We start from the raw sequence: 21,338 nt of genomic DNA, 5'->3' as shown, positions 1-21,338 counted from the left end.
TTCGCCTACTCCTTGGAGACTTATGAAGGATTCTGCCATTGATTTTGGGCCACGGAGGTGCATTTGTGTAGTGTTTTTGGTTTGGCTTCTCCCTCGGCACACTTGGTATTACAGGTAGTGATTTTCACCACTGGGATGTCAGTTCCTCTGAGTGACTCTGGAGATGCAGGGTTGCCTCTCAGGATGCATTCCTTTAAAGAACCCCTCTTGGTCATAATACATTATTTAAAAATATTGTGTGATTAAATTGCTGATTTTTTTTTTTTTAATTTTGCACCTGTGTTTATAAGAAAGATTGATTTGTACCCTTCCTCGTATTGTGCTTGTCCGGTTTTGTATCATTGTTTTGCTGGTCTCGTAAGTTGGGAAATGTTCCGTTTGTTCGGTGGAAGAATTTCTGTAAGGTTAATATTATTCTTCCTTAAATTATTGGAAGAATTCAGATATTCCTTTGTGGGAAGAATTTTAATTACAGACTGACCATTTTTAATGGAATAGGTCTATTTAGGCTTTATATTTCTGGTTTTGGTTTTGTACAACAGCAGTTTATAATGGCTTAAATTGTACTTTGAAAAGAATTGTGTATGCATCTCGGGGTACCTGGTTGGCTCAGTTGGTTAGGGGTTGTCTGCCTTCGGCTTGGGTCATGATCCCAGGGTGCTGGGATCAAGCCCCAAGTCAGGCTCCCTGTTGAGTGGGAAGCCTGCTTCTCCATCTCCCTCTGCCACTCCCCCTGCTTATGTGCTCTCTCTCTTTCTCAGTTAAATAAATAAATAAAATCTTTAAAAAAAAGAATTGTGTATGCATCTCACCTTTCATGTTCATTGACATAAAGTTGTTCATGACACTCTTTTGTTAATATCTGATATTCTATCATTACCTCCTATTATTAACATTCTCTTATCTGTTCTGCTTCATCCTTGATGTTATTAGTTTTCGCCTTATCTTTTTTCCCTTGATTAGTCTTGCTAGAGGTCTATCAGTTGCATTATTCTTGTTAAAAAAAAAAAAAACCTTGATTTTGTTTGACTTCTAAATTGTACTGTGAGATATGGATATTTAGACCATTAATTTTCAGTCTTCATTTCTAATACATGCATTTAAGAGTACAGATCTTAGGGATGCCAGGCCAACTCAGTAGGAGGAATGTACAGCTCTTGATCTTGGTGTTGTAAGTTCAAGCCCTAGGTTGGGTGTAGAGATTACTTAAAAATAAAGTCTTAAAAAAAAAAGTGTAGATTTTAATCTAATCACAGCTCTGTCTGCATGTAGTGTTGATCTTTCTTTTAATTGTATTGTCGAATTCAGAATACTTCGAGTTTCTTTTTGGCTAACAGGTTACTTGAAATACATTGCTTAATTTCCAAACAGTTGGAGATTTTCTAGTTATTTTGTGGTCCAGCTTTATGCTAGAGACAGAATATACTTTTAATAATTTTAGTCCTTTGCTATTTATTGAATCTTACTCTTTCACCTGGCATGTGGTCAGTTTTAGTGAATACCTCATGTGCATAGTTACTGGGTATTTCCCTTGCAGGGGTGAATTGTGCTCGGGCGTAGTGCTTTCTTTTGGTTAGACTGAGTTTGTCAGTCATGCTGTTCCTGTCTTGTGTCCTGGGTCCAGGTGGACTCCTAGTCCCTTCTGCCTGTTTTCAGCCTCACCCAGCTTCTAGAGGCTCCCTCTGCTCTTGGTTTCAGGATTGGTGACTATCGTAAAGGGACAACTAGCAGAGTGTGTGGCTCAGTTCTCCACCCTGTCCTGCTCACCAGTCCTGGGGTCCCCACACTCATAACTTGGTCTCTCACTGCCAGGAGCTCAGCTGGCTTCCCTCTCATCAGTAGCTTTACTTGGATCTTCAGGCTCTCGAAGGCCCAGAATTGGCAGATGCCCTTTGGGAAAAGGCAGCTGTTCAGTGTCTCTTATGTCTCCGTCTGTGTCCCCTGCTGTCCTGCTTGCCTCACAACATCTCGGACTACAGACACTGGGCTGGTTTTTAATCTGACTTTCCTGAGTGTCTCAGTGGGAGTGTTAATCTTGGCCAAACCATTCCCCCACATTCAAATGGAAGTCCTATCACACCGGCAGACATTGGTTGGTTCATGCTTTGTGGTTTAGTTTTGCTTTCAGTTGTGGCTTGTCTGACTCTCCTGCTGAGGGACTGGCTAAGAGGGAGGACTTGGTTTTAACTCTGGGGTTTTCGTGTCATGACCACTCATTGAGTTTTTATTGTATGAAGAAAGAACTTGCATCTCACATAGAAGTTTTCAAAAGTAGGCAACAAAATTAACATATTTGGCTTTCCTCTGAAATTTCCCCACAGATTTAAAGGCTATGATTTTAAAAGGGAGGAGGTTGAGGGGACATTGTTTATAGATAACGTGGTGAATTTTTGACAGAGCAGAAATAGGACTCCTGGCCTTTTAATTTGTTAGTAAAAATTTAACAAATAGTTGTTATGCTACTGGGAGTTAGGTACTGCTCTGCGTGCAGGGGAGTACAGTGATTATTTCGGTAAATCAGGTCTCAGTTCTCCTGATGCTCACCTTCTGCATATGACATGACCATAGGGGAAGAACATAGAACAGTGTTTAAAAACACATTTTAACCACATTTTAATAGATTTCAAATATGGTACACTGACATTTTTTTTTTTCTCTTGTAGAGTATGACAGATACATAGCATCTAGCAAAATAATGGCAGCTGCTTACCTTGACCCAAACTTGAATCACACACCGAATTCGAGTACCAAGCCTCACCTGGGTACTGGAGTGGAACGTTCCCCTGGGGCAATGGAGCGAGTGTTGAAGGTCTTTCATTATTTTGAAAACAGCAGTGAGCCAGCCACTTGGGCCAGTATTATCAGGCATGGAGATGCTACTGATGTCAGGGTAAGTACATTTTCCTAGGAGATATCCTCCATGGACATTTAGGTTAAATAGGCATGTAGGTTAATGGCACATACCAAAAAAAGATAAAAATTTTTATTCCCATATTACAGCGATGTTAACTTTTTCTTTATAATATTTATTCATTTAATATGTGACTGACCAGGATTTTAATTGTAAAATCTCTTAGGAAAATAATAACTGAGTGATATGTTATTCATGTAATGCTATTGATGCTTATCTCTCCTTTTTAAAAAAAAAAAAACTCTAGGACACAAGAGAACAAAGCAGTTAAAATCACCTCTAATACTTAGGAAATAAATTATTTTCTAGAAAGTGAGTCTTGAAGGTATCTGCATGACTCTGAATAGGATAGGTTCTTCAAAAACTGATTGGTTCCATATACGAGACACTTGTCAAGGTTCTGGGGATGTAAAGGGTCCCTGTTTATATAGCAGCTTACTGTCTGCTGGGGTTGGGGGGCGGGGGGACACCCATGGCCCTAGCTGCAGTGCAGAGTGCGCCTCCCAAGGCAATCCTGGTGGCGAGGAAGCCTGCGTGAGTGATGTTGAATGTAGGTGTTAGCCTGTGAGTGGTCAGTGAGCATCCTGGCCGGGAGTGGTGAGAGGCGCCTCGCGGGCCAAGGTTGCTGAGAGTGGGGGGTGAGAATGTGGTTTCAGAAGACTTGAGTTCAGGACGTCAATTTCCAGCAAGTGTTTACTTTGGCCAAGTGTTACAGAACCAGTGCTCCTTCCTTCCCCTCTACCTACTCTGTGTTCCTCTCTAGGTAGGATAGTGTCCAGTGCCAGGATGAACATATATGTCTTTTTTCACCCTTTCTTTTTATAATAATGAAGCTAATTAATCTCTTACTCTTTAACTTATATGCCTTAAGTACTTTTAAGCAAATTAAAGGGATTGGCAGAGTTTAGATTGAAGGGCACAGTATTACATTTGAATTCTGTGTAATTTCCCATTACCTCTATAATATCGCAATACTCACTGTTCAGATGGATTAATTATTGAGAGGTGAATAATTCATTCAGGGCTTAAACATGTATTAACATCTGTTCGTGTGCTATAATTGAAATATAGTAGTCTCTTGTTGCAAACTTTTTATGAAGTTTGATGACTTTTTCTACTTTTGTTTTATATTTAATCTTATAAACACAGTCACTTGGTAGAAAGGCCAGCAGCCAGTGTTCTACCTTAATGTTAATTGGAGGATTCATGTTGGAGAGAAATCTCGTAAATGTAGAGTTTATGGGAAGGCTCTTAGCGTATGTTCTAGTCTTTGTGAATTTCAGTTACGGTGAATGAGGAAGTTTCTTAAAGCATTGCATCAGCCTTAATAAACTTCTCAGTATTTGTACAGGAGGGGAGCCTTTCAGAGATGTGAATTTGATAAGAAATTTAGCAAATATTCAAGATTGATTATATCCGAAAATGCACCTTGGAAAGGCTCCACGACAAAGGTGTTTTGGTATCAAATTTACTGCACACGAGGATCCATATCAAGGAGAAAACCAGTGATCACTGGGCACATGTCAGACCTTTAGCCAACGTTACAGACTTATCAGACATGAAAACATTTATGTTGTAAAGAAAAAATTAAACCAGATTCACATACCTAAGTTATGAGAACATACTGGTCTAACTTTTATGAAGATCAATACGAGCAAATCCATGTGACTGAGAACCAGGTGGTTTTATTTCATAGTAGTTGATAAATTTTGAAATTTAATAGCTCCCATCAGTTGATGATTTTCAACTCGAGGCAAAGAACTCTGAGTTGGCATGGTTCACCACAGCTTTTCCTGTGATGGAAGCTGGGTATTATTCATAACCCAGTTTCATTTAATGCTATAACATTTGAAAATGCAGTATTTTAATTCTAAATTAATGGATTTGCACAACTGAACAAAATAGTACTGAAGCACATGTCCATGCGATCTTTCTCCGCAAGAAGCACCACACAAGGAACATTGCAGATAAAGGAACGAGCATATACCGTTAGGCAGGAGTACAGTGGAAGGAACATGGCAGCATTTGAGGCCCAGTGACCTACAGCAGAAATGGGGGGGGGGGGTTCAGAGTGGAAGTGTAGGCACTTGGCAGAAAGAAACAGACCGTTTAATAATGGTAGCAAAGAGGAAGCCAGGCCACCCAGTTTCTGAAAAGAGATACCTTACTGTTGCCCACAGTAACGGGGTAACTCGATTCAGACCCCGCATTGCCGCATTGTCGCATTGCCACAGTAGCCGAGTGCAGCTCTTGAACACTTGGAGGTGGCTAGTCTCAACTGATGTTTTCTAAGTGTAAAAATACAAAGTTTTGAAGATTTAGTGTGAAAAAAGAATGTAAAATATCTCATTAGTAACCTGTTTTGATTGCCTATTGAAAAGATCATGTTCTTGACAGAGGTTAAATACAGTATGTTATTAAAATTGAATTCACCCATTTCTTTTTACCTTTTTTTTTTAGAAATTTTAAAGTAACATATGCAGCTTGCATTTTTATTTCTGCTAGACAGTTGTGCTCTGTAGAAAGTAATCATCAGACAGACTGCTTGACTCAGAAGAACCAAGAGCTTTGGAGAAGTTGAGAGATTTATTTTCAACAGGAATATATCTGGATTCTTGTCGTAATTCATTACAGAGGTTTTATTTCTCATGCCGCAGTTAATAATTTTACTCCTTTTACATATATGTGCTACTTTATATTTTAATTAATTTAAATGTTTGGTTGTTGAAAGGATTCCTAGGACTCCACCATTTATAGGCAAAGTGCACAAAGCAGCAACAGTAGAAGAGGCTCCTTTTTGAAGGGACCCGAGAGTCTCAGGTGCAGGCCCCATGGCCTTGGATACTCAGAGGCCATCACCGGCCCACGTGGCCTCGCCTGTGGTAGGAGGAGGCCCAGAACCTCCTGGGGGGGGGGGGGGTCCTGTGAGATGGGCATGTAAGCACGTTCTGTCTTTATCATCATCTTCAACCTGTGTGACTGCCCAGGCACCACCGAAATCAGGTGCAAGTCGTAAACCCAGTCATGATTCCTGACAAGTGATGGCAAGCTGGTGCATCCTGCCCCTAAATAAGCAGCAGCCCATGGAGGCAGACATCACTTACCTTGGCCACGGCTTTGGCCCTGTGTCAGTAGCGTGCCCCAGGCAACTCTGGAGCTCAGATTGGGGTCGACCCCAGAGCGCCACGGTTAACCCATGCCAGACTACATTGAATACGAATGGTCACCTAGAAACATTGTTGTGGTACTTCAGAATAATAAGGGTGTATAGAAAATTCCAGATTCTACCAGAAGAATCCCCTACTTGGGAAACAGAATGACATTTACATCAAACTTTTCACCAGCAGTGCTGGATGCAGGACAACACTGGAACAGTATCTTCTCAGGGCTCAGGGAAGTAAATTGTACCTCAGAAGTCTTCCAGACAGACTGTCAGTCATGAAGACATGGAATGAAGGTGTCTAGGAGAGAAATAAGGATGTAGAACATTAATACCACAGGCCGTCTTTAAGAAAACAGGAGACATACTGGAACAGACCCGTGAGCCCCAAAAGAAGTGCTGTAGGGATCTAGGCGGCTGCTGGCCATCACCGTGCAGCGGCCTGCGTGCAGCCCCTTGCACCTCTCCTCCATCTCCATGGTCTCTTCAGGCTGTGCCCAGTGTTTAATCCGGCTCTGCCTTTTCCACACCTGTCCCTTGTTCTGACTGGTCTCACTCTGAACTTAGGACCTGTGTGCTGCCCAGCTGCACCTGCCCCTCTCCTCTTTCTCTGTGCTTCTGACTCCGAAAGGACTGTCCATGCGTCAGTCTGAAGGCTTCCCTTCTTTCAGACATTTAGAATCACCCTTGCTCCTCTTTTGCTTACGCCCTACATGCAGTATGTTAGCTGGTTCTGTCCACACCGTTTCCCATATGCACCCAGAATCCACCCACTTCATCTGACCCCTACTGCGACACCTTCTTCGAGTTATGTGGTCTCCCGATATCCCGCCGTCCCCCTGGGGACCCCTCAGTCTGTTCACAGCCCAGCAACCGGGTGATCCTATGAAAGTGCAAGCCAGAGCGTGTCACTCCTCCACTCAGAACCTTCCTGTGGCTTCCTGTCTCATGTAGGGTGAACATTTAGGTCCTTCAGAAGCCCCTGACTCTCTCCTCTCCCTGTCACACTCCATGACCTTCTCTCCTCCGGCTCGCTCCCTTTGACTTTCTGCTCCCTGGGCTGTTTCTCTAACTCTTGTAATCAGTCATTTGCTCAAAACCTCCAGCAGCTCCCCATTTCTCTCAGAGGAAAGCCAGGTTCCTTCAGCGGCCTACGAGGACCTGTAGGATCTGGCTCCTTGTGGCCTGTTCTTATTTCCAGTGACTGCCCTCACTTCCTCAGCCTCCCAGCCCAGGAGTGCTTCCTCTCCTCCACGTTTTTGTTTCCCATCGCCCCATTTTGATGATGATTTCTCCTTATTGAGATTGTCTTGTTTCTTGATTTGTTTGCTCTTCTGTTCTCTGCTTTCTTCCCCCAGACTGTAAGAGACTGTAAGCTCTGTGACAACAGGGGCCTTTCTGCCTTCTGGTAATGTCCCCAGCATCTTCAGCAGGGCCTAGCAGGCACACAGTATGTACTTGACAGATCCTCATTTGAGTGACTACACGAAATCCTAGATGAAATGGAGTACTTCTTCTTTTTTTTTTTTTTTTTAAAGATTTATTTGACAGAGACAGTGAGAGAGGGAACACAGGCAGGCAGAGGGAGAGGGAGAAGCAGGCTTCCTGCGGAGCAGGGAGCCTGATGCGGGGCTCGATCCCAGGACCCTGGGACCATGACCTGAGCTGAAGGCAGAGGCTTAACGACTGAGCCACCCAGGCGCCTGAAATGGAGTACTTCTGACAGAAATGTAAATTAGGAACGTTGTTTGCAGAAGTAGAAAGTAGTAGACAAATAACCATAACAGAAATTGAATTGATAATCAGAGATTACACCTATTGAAAACCATACCTGACCTTACTGATAACCTCTGTCAGACCTTCATTCCTACCTTGTTACTATTTTCCTTAAATCACAGGTTCTAGAACAATCCATTTTATACCCAGACACCAAATCTGGGCAAATATCATATAATTCTGCTAAAGATTAAGTTGCAGTTGAGTTGTTGGACAATATTCTTGTCACGTTCAAAGTATCTTCAAGTTTACTAACAGGCTCAATGCCCTTTTCTGACTGTATAGTACACTCCGAGGTTTCTGTGCTCGTAATGAACCTCTAGAGAAAGGTGATGTAATTACCTGAACCTGCAGGAGGAACTGAACACAAGAAATTCAGTCCTATGGTTGCTAAAAGGTGAATGTAGTTGGTTGGATTAGGACTAACTGTTGTAACCAAGCTGGTAGTGGGAAGAATAACAGTAGAGAGAAACATTCTAATCAATTTAAAATCAGCTTTCTGATCGGAGTAGTCAAACACATGAACAGTTTGGGATTCTGTGGGTTTGTAGAAGTCAGGAGCTCTGTGAACAGAGCCGTGCTGTGCGAAGAATGGCTCGTGGCTGTAGGGGAAGGCATCCAGCAGGCAGTTTTCCCTGAGTTCAGCCACAGACGGATGCCTGGAGGACTCTGTGTGCAGTAGTCCCGTGGTCTCTGCCGTGGTCTATGGTGTTTATTGTTAGGTGTTGTCACTGATGCCTTATGTGTGTCTCAGATGTAAACTTTTTTCTCTCTGCTAGAGGATCAGGTGAATGTGTACTTAAAAACTTGAACAGTGATTACTGTGTATTCAAATAATTTTGGTGCAGGAAAGGACTACAGAGATTTTAGTTAAATTATTCCTTTAGTGGAGGTAGAGTGTCATCCAGGAAGAAGCTAGAAAGAAAAATCTTAAGGGAAAAATAGTCAAAAGCAGTGTTAAGAAGAATATGAGACAGCAAGAGCATGAGAAAGAATTCTCTATTATTAGATCCTTAGAGATGGCCCCTAAAGAGGTCCACATCCTAATCCAGAACCTGTGCATATGTGACCTTCCGTGGCAGAAGGGACTTTGAAGATGTGACCAGGATGAAGATGACCTTGAGATGGGGAGATGAGCTGCAGACCTTTTCTGGCTGTGGTCGGAGGGAGGGGACTGCGGAGGAAGGGTTGGGTGCAGTGCTGCCGGCTTTGAAGATGCACGGAGGGGCCTCTAGCAGCTGGAGAAGGCCAGCCTAGAGCTTCCAGAAAGCAGCACATCCCTGCCAACACCTTGATTTTAGCCCAGTGAGACCCATTTCAGACTTGTGATCTTACAGAACTGAGAAGTATACATTTGTGTTCTATTAAGCCCATGAGTCTGGCCGTTTGTTATAGCAGCAATAGGGAGCAAAGAGACACAGGTGTGCTTTGTCTCGGGGGACTTTGGGCCCACTTCTGGGTGAGTGCTGAACCAAGAGAAGGGATGCACCACTGTTGGAGAGCAGGATTTGGATCTCCACACCGCCTTTGTGGTAGGAATGACGGTAGGCTTCTCCTGTGCAGGTGGGAGCAGAGGACAGTAACAACGGTTGGTTTCCTCACCATGAAACTGTGAAGAGCATCTGAAAGAGAGACACAGAAAAATAACCGCTGGACATTGTAACAAACAGATCAGGAGTGATGAGTGCACTTGTGAACCCTGGGAGGAAGGAAAGAGATGAGCACTGCTGGCAACACTGTGTGTGGTTTTAGATCTCTCTCATGATAAATCTTGCAAATCACTGCGAGAAGACAGCTGGACATAGCAGATATCTCTTGTTACCTTGTTGCCACCTTCCCCACAGACTGGTCAGCTCATGCATGTGTTCAGCATCACCTCTCTCCTTCTAGACTAAGGCTTTGGAGGGTAAGGGTTCTGTCTCACCTATCGTGTGTCCACTGACCGAATGAGGGAGTGAACATTCAAGAGTGAACGAACTCAAAGGAACGGTTTGCAGGATTTCTTTCTACCAGTGGAAGGGTCATTATTTCTTTCCACAGCATTGTCTAAAAGTTAAGTGACAAAGTTGAACCAAGCAGAATCATAAAAAGAACTTTTAGAAATGAAATTACAGTGTCATCTCACTAGTATGTAATCAGGGAAACATAAATTACAATAACAACGAAATGCCCCCTCCCTTCTGTGGTCTGTCACATTGTTAAACACTTTAAGATTGATTTTATCCAGCATCAGCATGAGATGAAGGACAGTCTGTAACATTATGTGCCAAGTATAATTGGTGTAGTTTCCCTGGTGGCCGTACTTCCAAAATGTCACATGTTTAAGTAGTTTTGGACCCAGAGCGTCTGTTTCTAAGCAGCATCGCTGCGCACATGTGAGACCAGCTAGAAGCTCGTGCATAGTGTTGCGTGCATCTCCACTTCCCTCTCTCCCCTGGAGCAGGGAAGCCACCAAGGAGAGAACTGTCCACCAGTAGTGGTATGGCTCTGGAGGCTGTGTGCTGCGTTCCTGATAAGATAGAAGCATGGTGCACACACTGGCTAGAGTCTTTCATCCTCAAGAAGAATTCTTTTCCTGTGAATAGCTCATGTGAAAATTAATCAGGAAAATTACATATTTCCAAATTCTGGGATACGATATAGACAAGAAAAGGGATATTTCAAAGTAGCCAAGTGTAGGTTTATATACTCTAGGGTGGGATTGTCACGGGACATCAAAGCCAGGGTAAGATATTTAAATTTAATTCAGCTGCCATGAGTGGCATGTGGCATATTTATTATAAACCGTTGTCCTGTTAGCTCCCTAGAGATCCTTTTCTAAATGTATGTATTCCAGAAATAATACATGCATACGTTTCCATATGGTAGTAATGTTGGGTTTTGTTTTTTTTTTTGAGTATGCATTCCTTACTAAATATTTAGTTCTCAAAGTTACGCAGAACCAAATATTTGGTTCTCAAAATTATTTAAGTTACCGAGTGTATGTACTGAGCTTCAAATATATGTCCTTGTATATTCATAATCTTGGCTGCCATTCAAACTGAGTCAGCAATGAGATATGCAGGAGTTCTAGAGAAATAGAACAGAATGCAATATGGGAGCATAATGAAATGTCTGTGTGTTTATTGCTTTTAATTTTTTAGTGGAAAGTGTAAGTTGCAACCTTGTTTAATCAGGAAGTCCTGCAGGATGGGAACTCTTTGTTCAACAAAATCAAACCTGAGGTCATTCTGAGTGTCTTCAGGTAGTGTGATCAAGTGAATGGACTGAAATCCTATCTGTCCCATAAAACTCCAGATTGGGAGCCTGCTTTTCCCTTGGGCTCCACAGCTCTGGACTAAGCGTCTGTACACTTGCCTCTGTGCAGGTGGGTGCTTGTGTGCCCATTACTTGAGAGGTCATGAAGATAACTTTTGCTAGGGGTCATCAGGGAAGGCATCCAGAAGGGTGGGATATCTCCCAGACTGTTGATGCCACCACATGCAATGGTCAGAAACCGTTTGTGCGCAAAGGATAGAAGCACTGGGACCGACAGTTGGGAACAGATGCGAACATGAACTATGACCCTAACGAGAGAGAGGTGGCTCTGGGGTTTGCTAGCAGTGAGCTGCTGTGGAGTAAAGAGAAGATGTGCTAAACCCGAGCCTCAGTGAGGGCGGCCGGTGTCGGTGTGCACTTGGTAGTGCATTGGCAGAGCTGGGACAGGAAGACAAAGCGCTTTTGTGGGAATTTGAAAGAGGCGCCAGCGCCTGTCCTGTGCAGCTCAGGGATTTGTGGTGCTGGCAAGGAGAAGCTGCAGAAATTGCCTCGGCGAGGTTTACTAGAAACGGATGTCTCTTCCCTGAGGCAGATCCCCCACTCCAGAGTGCACGAGGTGAAGACTAGGGGGCGGGCTGGGTTTCAGCTCCTGCTGCTGCTTGGCTGGGTGCCTTTGGGTAGGCACAGACTGCAGCGTCCTTCATGGTGGCCCCATCAGAAATTCCGGGCCTGGAATCCAAAAGCCAGGAAGGACATTGATGCCTACTTCAGTTTCACCCAGACTTCTGTGCGCTGCACACGTTCTTCCTGTCCCACGGAGAGCTCATCTGCTCCACTGAGTGGCCTTTGACTCCTCCAGCCCTGTCCTTTGTCCGTGCTTTCTCCCCGATGCCACGTTGACTCCCTCCCCTGTCACTCTCCCATGCTTGATGCACAGCCTTCTCCTGGGATCCAGTAGTCTGAAAGGGAGGCTGGCCACGGGCAGGTGCCACACGATGCCTTTAGCATGGACACACTGGGTCCTTGACAGGTTTTGCATTTATAATATGTGTTACTTATCTTTTCTCATGAGTAGGGGATAGGAACATCCTTATTATCAACAGCATCATGCCCCAATATAGAAATACTTAGTGTGTGTAGGAACTTTTTAAGATGTGTCTTATATTACAAGTAATATGATACTTTCAGTTAATTGCTAATTAAAAAAAACTGATGATTTTCTTTAGCAGTCATTTTCATGTTAATATCAGCATCATTAAAAATTATGAATGGCCTGAAGCATTGAGAAGAGTGCAGTGGATTATGATTAGCACACCCTCATATAAGGAAGCAGATGGTCTCTGTTATATTCCCATGGGAGACTTCCATATGTGCTGCCCATTTACATCCATGTACACAATGTGACTTCTACAATCGTTCAGGCACAGGTCAAGACTCGGGGCTACTGCTTCCCTTTCCTAGTCCCAGGATGAGCTTTATCTTTGCGAGGCAGCCTTCCTTGCCTGCCGCCTTCATCTCTGAATTCATGGGCACATGTGTTAGGAGCATTAGGTTTGGGGACTATTTTAGATTGCTGCATTATAATCTATAGAGAGCACGTAGCAGATTGGGTAGGCCCAACTTCAAGTAACTTCTCATACATTATTGATATTATCAGAAGTGTGGCCTTCATTGTATGCTTCTAAATGTGTTTCCTAAGAAATGACATTGAGTTGCAGCCTGGTCTAGAACAAGATGTTGTCCTGGGTTCAGAAAGTAGAACCCCCTCCTCAGGTCTAGTTCTCAGCAGGTGACATCCAGAGGGTGGCTGGAATGCTTTGTCAGGTTCTGGGGATGATGCAGAGATAGAGCTGCAGAAATGTATTTTAAGTTTCCATGCCTTGTTTATCACTAAAGAAAAGGGAAGAGCCTCGTTTTGTGTTTTTTCAAAAACTTTTCCTTGTTCATAAAAATACTATTTGAGAAAAGATTCCTAAGAAAAATTAAGTAATTTATTTAACTTGATACTCTCTTTACCAAAGATTTCTGATAACTAACTAAAAGAAATGAACATTGCATTAATTTTTAGCATACGGTTTTTTTTTTTGTTTATAACAGTCATTTTTGTGGGGGGTATGTTTTAGGGCATCATTCAGAAGATAGTGGACAGTCACAAAGTAAAGCACGTGGCCTGCTATGGATTTCGCCTCAGTCACCTGCGGTCAGAGGAGGTTCACTGGCTCCATTTGGATATGGGTGTCTCCAATGTGAGGGAGAAGTATGAACTTGCACACCCACCAGAGGAGTGGAAGTAAGATTACATACCTACTTTGGTGTGACTCACACTTGATTTGTTTTGCATATTAAATCACACACAAGAGGATGAATGTCTTTGCTTAATTTTCATACTGATTGTAATTACGACTCCTGTATAAATAAAATTGGCTGGTAATGATTAACCAGTGATCTCTTCTAGACTTCTGTTCAGTCTGTCTTTGTGGCACCACTGACTTTGGACTGCCTGAGCTTCTGATGGGTTCTGTGGTGATGGCCTTTGGCTAGTCACACTTCTCTTGTCAGGACTACTTTATTTCAGCCTCGGCTCGAAGAGCTCAATTCCTCATTCTTTTCCTTTCTGTCCTGTTAGCATCCTTTTGTGCAGCAGGACGTCATGAGCCCTGAGGAGACCACACCTAATTATCTCATTAATGGGCAGCATGGCTTGCTCCATGGTGCCTGGTAACCTCTGGCTCACCTGAAAAGAGTGGGTGTATATTTGACGTTCATGTACTAGAATTAAATTAGGTAGTGACTCATACTGACCTTAGTGAAACTGACATGATTGAAGGTGAATTAAAAGAATTCTCTACAATTGTCCTTTCTCTGGTTCTCTCCCAAAAAAATAATTTTTTCCACTGTTAAGCAAAGCAGCATGTTAACAGGAAACCGTATGTGTAAAACACTGGAGTGTGAGAGAAGGAGGGCCCCATGCACAGGCGCCCTCGTATTTGTAGACAGAGCCACAGAGACAAAGGTGGTTGTGGATTGGGGACGGCGCTCAGTGTTGGTCACTTTCAGTCCAGCAACGTAAATTGATTACAAGACACATTGAAAAGAAAAACAAACATGCGAAGGTTAATAAATCTCTAGTCGAATACAATCTTGTCCTAGTTACAGTTTACCAGAGAAATATACTTGTATTTTCAGGTTTATCAAACAGCTGGAACTGACCGAGCTGACAGGATATTTCATGATAATATAGTTGGGTTGGATTACATCAAGGGCTAGCAGATTTGACCTCCAGCTCTTTAGCCAATCAAATAAGTGTTTAAAAGCTAAGAATACTTAAAAGTTAGTTAAAAATACCTGCAGGTATTTTTTTTTTTTAAGATTTTATTTATTTATTTAACAGAGAGACAGCTAGAGAGGGAACACAAGCAGGGGGAGTGGGAAAGGGAGAAGCAGGTCTCCTGCGGAGTGGGGAGCCCGATGCGGGGCTCGATCCCCCAGGACCCTGGGATCATGACCTGAGCCGAAGGCAGATGCTTAACGACTGAGCCGCCCAGGCGCCCCCCTGCAGGTATTTTTATTCAACATAGCTATTACCTTCTTAATTTATATGGACGTGTCAGAGGCACACTTCATTATGATGGTATCCCTAGTGCTCAGTAAAATGTTTGTTGAATGTAGACCTCTGAATATACACACTCTGTTTCTTTTCTTTTAAGCCAGTTTATTTTGCTTCATTTCAAGTAAAGTTGAGTGGGCACTACTCTCTTTCATGGAGCCTGAACCCTCAAAAGCAAGGCAGGCATAGACCGGGCGAGGTAGAACTTTGCCGAATGCAGTGCTGAACCTGACGCTGACAGAGTTGTGAAGATGACACAGTTGCTGTACTGTCACCGTGGAGTGGCTGGAGCCAGGCGCCAGGCCAGCTGTGTGCTCTCTATAATCTGTACAGTTGCAGCTTGTAAAATGTATATGTCACAGAGCTCCCCCCAATCTTATGAGGTAAAGACAGAGGAAACAGGCAACAAACTTGACTTAAGTTCCAATTACAGAGAGAGCTCGGGACACAGCTTTGACTTGGGTGTAGCTGACTTCATAGTGCAGGCTTTTAAAATGAACGTGCTCGTCTCAGGAGGGCTACTGTAGTCTTAGCTCCGAGAGCTAGCCTGCCTGGCGGGTAAGATCAGTGAAGGTGTGTGGACAATAGGCTGGAGGCACAGGTGGTCCCTGTGGGTGTTTCTGGGAGGATCAGGCTTCATACTTCCTGTCTGTGCCCGCCAAAGGAGGTGGAGCTTAAAGTGTCAGTAAGGAACAGGAGACTATTCTAAAAGGAACCAAGTAGATTTGAAAAAGGACCAAACACAAGTTCTGGAAACCACGGGATGGATAAAACAGCAAATTAGATATAGCTGAAAAATTAGTAAACAGAACTGTGGATCTGTGAAAATTTTCCCAAAAGACAGCATACAGAGATCAACATGTGGAAGGCATGAAAGCATGTTGTGTAACATGAAGAATGAGAAAGTCAACCCATTTCTGGAAGGGGCTCTCAAAGAGAATAGAAAGAATGAGGAAAAGGAAATATTCCAAAGAGATAATGGCTGAGAATTTTCTAGAAATGGCGAATACCATAAGTCCTTAGGTGTAGGACTAACATAAGATCCCAAACAGGGTTAATGAAATAAATCTACACTTTGGTGGATTATAGTCAAATAGTGTACAAAAGAAAAAGAGATGATGCTAAAAGCAACCAGGGAAAAATTCACAATTCTCCATGGTTCTGTCCAAATGGTGAGAAAAAAAAGTACCTGCAACCTGTATTTATTCGTCAGATTCAGTTACCATTCAAGAGCAGGGTGACAGAGGTACTTTCCTCAGAGAGTTTACCACCAAAGGAACCTCTAAAAATATACTTCAGGAAAAGGGAAAGGAAAATGATTTATGAAGGAGGGTTTCAGATGCAAAATCGGGTAGATAAAAATAAGCATTGGCTCTAAAAACAAATAACGAGAAGAACTGATTTTTTTATTAAAGAAGTAGAAACCAAATAGTGGATGCATGTCAGAAGAGAGGTGATCAGAATTAAAGTTCTGTCAGCCATGTTTTAAAATTATGTATAAAAAAATAAAAAAATTGTAAATTAGGACAGCTGTGAAACATTAAGAGGTAGATTTTATAACCTAAACAGCTGGGTGGGTGAGTAGGGGTTAGGGAAACACAGCAAGGAGAGAAGGAAGGGCCTGGAAAGCAGGACTGAGCGGAGTCACCGACCAGACTTTGGAAATAAACTCAAGCAGACTAACAGTAACTGGTCAGAGATTGTTAGTGTGTGATTAAAAAATAGAAGCCAGCTCTCTGCTCTTTATGACGGGTATCTAAAACAGTGATGTTGAAGACATTTTTGTGTGACTTACAAGAAGAAACATTTTACCTTGAGATTCAGTACACATGCGTATATATGTGTCTCAGAACTATTTACATATAGGTCTACATATGTACTTCACAAAACCATACCCAGCCTCACCAGTACACTGAAGTCAAAGGTTTTCATCCAGAGGCATTCTGTTCTGTTTAACTTCATTTAGACAGACGGATGGTGGGCGGGTGGATGGGTGGATGGATGGACGGATAGATAGAGGGATGGATGGATGGTAGCTGGGTGGGTGGAGAGACGGATGGTGGGCGGGTGGATGGGTGGATGGATGGATGGATAGATGGATGGGTGGATGGATGGACGGATGGACGGATAGATAGAGGGATGGATGGATGGTAGCTGGGTGGGTGGAGAGACGGATGGTGGGCGGGTGGATGGGTGGATGGATGGACGGATAGATGGATTGGAAGATGGATGGACAGATGGACGGATAGATAGAGGGATGGATGGATGGTAGCTGGGTGGGTGGAGAGACGGATGGTGGGCGGGTGGATGGGTGGATGGATGGACGGATAGATGGATGGGTGGATGGATGGACGGATGGACGGATAGATAGAGGGATGGATGGATGGTAGCTGGGTGGGTGGAGAGACGGATGGTGGGCGGGTGGATGGGTGGATGGATGGACGGATAGATGGATTGGAAGATGGATGGACAGATGGACGGATAGATAGAGGGATGGATGGATGGTAGCTGGGTGGGTGGAGAGACGGATGGTGGGCGGGTGGATGGGTGGATGGATGGACGGATAGATGGATTGGAAGATGGATGGACAGATGGACGGATAGATAGAGGGATGGATGGATGGTAGCTGGGTGGGTGGAGAGACGGATGGTGGGCGGGTGGATGGTGGAAAGAAAGAGGAATTTTCCTGCCTACTAAGCAGGGGGACAAGGGGACTGGTATTGCTTTATTGGTATCCTATTTAAGAAGTTTCAAGGCAGAAAAGCATTCTTAGGGGTACGGAGGGCAGCCACATAGTAATAACAGGCTCATTTCACAAGAATTTATGAAGCGTAGAAATAGATGGAACTATTAAACTTGTCAGTTCCTAAAGACATTTCTCAAAATATATAAAGGAAAAATAGTAATAAATGAATAAAACTTACCTCTCCTAATAATTAAAAAGAAAACAATAGTAAGTAAACAATTTTTAAATTATGTTTTTCACTATCCCTTTTAATGTGGAAATATGGAGTTCTGCACATGACAGTGTGTTAATCAGTTTGAAAACACATTCCTAAATAGTTCATGGTTCAAAGTAAAACTCACAGTTTGCTGAGGGTCTGGCTGTGCTGCCTTGTACACCCCCCATGGGCCCTTCCCGTTCGTCCCCCAGTCCACCTTCCTGCAGGAGCTGACGCTGTCAGTCTTTTCTCACCTGACGACCTTCTGCGCTTCGCTTCCTGCCTGCCCAATCCTCCTATTTTATGGACCGTTCACTGTTTTCCCCTGCTTAGCATTTAAATTTGGGGGCTGCTCCAGTGACCTCTTTCCCTCTTTCTTCTCTCTATAGACCTGCCTTTGGCATTGAAATCACACTTTCGTTGGATAGATACAGGAAACTAATAAACCAGTCACTGCCTAACCCAGACAAAAATCCTAAAAGCTGGTGGCTTGGGGGAGCAGTAATAGGAGGAGGGAGAAGCCGTTGTACAAGGATTTTTTAAGACAGAGCTCGGAGGATTTGCTGAAGAGTCTTTAAAAATACACACATCCAGTGAAATATATAAATCATTTCTGCAGAAGCTTCCAGTAGCTCCTCATCATACCTTCAGCGTCCTGATCATCTCTCAGCCCCGTCTCCTCTCACTCTCGCTCCCCTTCCTGTGCCCCAGTGGCTCGTGCTCTGACATTTGTGTGCTCCCTTTTCAGAGCTACTGGGTCAGGATCTTCTCTGCTGCCAGCTTTCTTGCCCGGTGAATGAGACAGACTTTTATCTTGGAGAACTTTCCACCTGCTCCACCCTAGCCACATGGCTGTCTTCCTGGTTCTTGAACAAGCCAAGCATATTGCTCCTTGGGGTCTTTGTACCTGGTGGGACTCTGGTGAAGGTGCTCCTCTGCCATTTCCAGCGTGGCTTGGACCTCCCATCATGTAGGGCAAGTGCTCCGCTGTCCCCTTTTCTCTGTGGTCTCCTCCCACCGTTCTGTCTGTAGGGCCCACTGCCAACCCACCGGATGATTTTTCTCCCTCAGGGACTTGGTCTTACTCCCTGATCTGTTCCTGGTTTCTGGTTAGTTGTGCCTGGTATGTAGTAGGCACCCAGTAAAAACTTTTTAAGTAAAAATTGAATTAGTGGTAGTGAAGGTGTAAAATAATCCAAGAGGCAACACAGTATGATGGAATAGTAATGTGTATTCATTCCACTAGTGTGTGTCCATAGCAGTGTTTTCACACTAACCCACGTTGCTTGCTATGTGGCGGGCGTTGTGTGAAGCACTAGGCTTACTTTATCAAAATTAATTCTTATTATGATAGTCTTATCAAGTGGGTAGATATTCACCTTTTGCCGTTTTACTTGTAAGAAACCTGTGGTTCTGAGAGGCTTACCAGCTTCCTGGAGAGCCTAGTTTCCATGGGTGGAGGGTAGAGAGTGGAGTCCATGTACTCAGCTGTTTCTTCTCTACTCCCGTGTAAGACACATATGTACAAGAAACGGAACGATGGGTAATGTTTTCCCCTCGCTAGCAGGTATCTTCTTAGTTCAGAGGTGGCTCTGTGAGGGCAGCCACACGCTTGGCTTTAGTTCTGAGAAGTGAGATCTTACCCAAATGGAAGTTCCAGGACTCACCGGAATAATTGGATGTGAATTTCCATTCTCGGGAGGTTTTTGAACATAGATTTTTTTGTGTGTGTGTGCTATCTGCTATAGGATCTGTTGATATTGTCCAATAATCCTGAGATAGAAGCTTGCTTACCTGAGTCCTTAGCTCTTCAAACGCCTCTGTAAGCTAGCTTGCAGCACACAGTTGGTTGTAACTGTGGCGGGCAATGTGACCTTACAGAGGCCTCATGACTTGCCAGTGGGGAAACGAAGGGCTGGTTTGATAAATGGCTGTCCTTGTGTGAAGAATAACAACAAAGTTAGATCCTACCTCAAATAATACACAGAAACCCACTTGAGATGGATCAGGTGAGAAAAAAGTTTAATGGAAAACAGAGTTGAATGTGTCTCTGGTCCTGGAGTAGGAAGATTTAATACCCCCAAAATGTTCACTATAAAAGGAAAGAACAGCAGATTTGACTTTATTATGAACTTCTGTGTATAAAAAGGTATATTTTTTAAAAAGTGCAAAAGCAAGTTGCAGCTGAGAGGAGATATTCACAACATGTGTAATGAACCAAAGATGGTGTCAGGAGTTCTTCTGATTGACATGAAAATTGCAGACAATTCACTAAATGGGCCAGAGACATGACAGTATTGTCATAAAAGAGAAAACAAGTCTGGCCAGTAATCATAGGCAGCCGCTGTTGGCTTCATTAGCCCATTAGGGAGATGGGAATCTGGACCACAAGATCTATGTGCCACTCTCCACGTGGCAAAAAGTAGAGAGAGGTGGTGGCTCCAACAAGCTCTTGCCTGCACTGCTGGTGCAAAGGTAAATGGGTAACTCCCATCTGGTGAGCAGCTGGAAAATCGAGGCATTGCACACTAAATCCTGCAGTTCCACTTCAGGTTCTGTCCTTGAGAGAGACTGAGGTTTCTGTTTGGGGCTAGAGATGCAAGAATGTCACGCAAGGGAACATGAACAAACAGTATAGGCACGTGCCGCGGTATGGATGAATTGTAGCCACGTGACCTCGTGACAAAATGAGTCTCCCGGGACAGTGTTGTAAGTACACTCAGTACCACTGAACTGTACGCTTTATTTTTTTTTGTTAAATTTTTTTTAATTTTATTTATTTATTTCAGAGAGAGAGAGAATGAGAGATAGAAAGCACGAGAGGGAAGAAGGTCAGAGGGAGAAGCAGACTCCCTGCTGAGCAGGGAGCCCAATGTGGGACTCGATCCCGGGACTCCAGGATCATGACCTGAGCCGAAGGCAGTTGCTTAACCAACTGAGCCACCCAGGCGCCCCTGAACTGTACACTTTATAAAAAGGCTATTTTTTTTTGTTACGTGAATTTTACCTCAATTAAAAAAAAAGTAAGTCCCAGAAGATGACGTATAGCATGATAAGCTTTTATAAAGTGAAGAAAGATAAGAGCCTAAAAGAATATTGTTGGGAACACATCAGTCGAGTACGACAGTGTGGCTCACCTAAGTAAAGGACCAGAGGGAAACCACCCAGAGCCTCTCCGGGAGGGGAGCGCTCGGACAGATTTGGAAGTGATGCCTTTAAAATGAGGGTGGACTTTCAATTTGCTGGTCTGTAATTAAACATTTACTGGAGGCTTCTGCCCCAGAGGGGAGCAGCAGGAAGATAGGTCAGTTTCTGTCAGTTTCCGGTGGGTCTGCGCCTGCAGACGGACTCTGGCCGGGCTGGTTGGAGAGCGGTTCTGGAGGGTGTTACGGAACAATCAGTCTGCGAATTTCTTTTTATTCTCAGTATGTATCAGAAGTTGCAAGAATAGTACACAGAAGTCCTGACTACTCTTCACCTAGCTTCCCTAAAATGTTGAAACTTTCATAAACATAGTACAGTAATTGGAACCAGGAACTTAACATTGATGCAGTACTATTAACTGATCTACAGATGTTACTCAAATATCCGCAGTTGTCCCACTTAACATCCCTTTCCTGGTCCAGGATACCATGTGACTGTTTACTGTCTCCTTAAGTCTTCCCTCATCTGGGACAGTTCCTC

At 43.6% G+C, this 21,338-nt stretch overlaps 1 protein-coding gene and 1 long non-coding RNA gene across 19 annotated transcripts in view; one reads left to right on the top strand and one right to left on the bottom strand.

Annotated features, from left to right (window-relative positions):
* PTK2 (protein tyrosine kinase 2) overlaps positions 1–21,338 on the top strand; it is a 255,266-nt gene that overhangs the window by 81,160 nt on the left and 152,768 nt on the right. For 17 of the 18 annotated variants that reach the window (XM_027572051.2, XM_027572041.2, XM_027572038.2 and 14 more), the window contains 2 exons: positions 2,664–2,890; positions 13,229–13,395. In XM_027572051.2, the coding sequence (XP_027427852.1) occupies positions 2,696–2,890; positions 13,229–13,395 (362 nt within the window). In that variant the 5' untranslated portion in view covers positions 2,664–2,695. Of the gene's footprint in view, positions 1–2,663; positions 2,891–13,228; positions 13,396–21,338 lie in introns of those variants that run through there. The other variant, XM_027572092.2, reaches the window with a different exon arrangement.
* Positions 4,586–6,280, bottom strand: LOC113910191. Its single transcript, XR_003515955.2, has 3 exons — positions 6,016–6,280; positions 5,075–5,199; positions 4,586–4,951 (listed from the first exon to the last, which is right to left on the bottom strand). It is a non-coding gene; the product is annotated as an uncharacterized LOC113910191 (long non-coding RNA).

The sequence above is a fragment of the Zalophus californianus genome, chromosome 4, assembly GCF_009762305.2.
Source record: "Zalophus californianus isolate mZalCal1 chromosome 4, mZalCal1.pri.v2, whole genome shotgun sequence".
In the NCBI taxonomy this organism is placed as follows: domain Eukaryota; kingdom Metazoa; phylum Chordata; class Mammalia; order Carnivora; family Otariidae; genus Zalophus; species Zalophus californianus.
The sequence above is the reverse complement of the archived record's forward strand: the minus strand, read 5'-3'. Positions and strand labels throughout refer to the sequence as shown.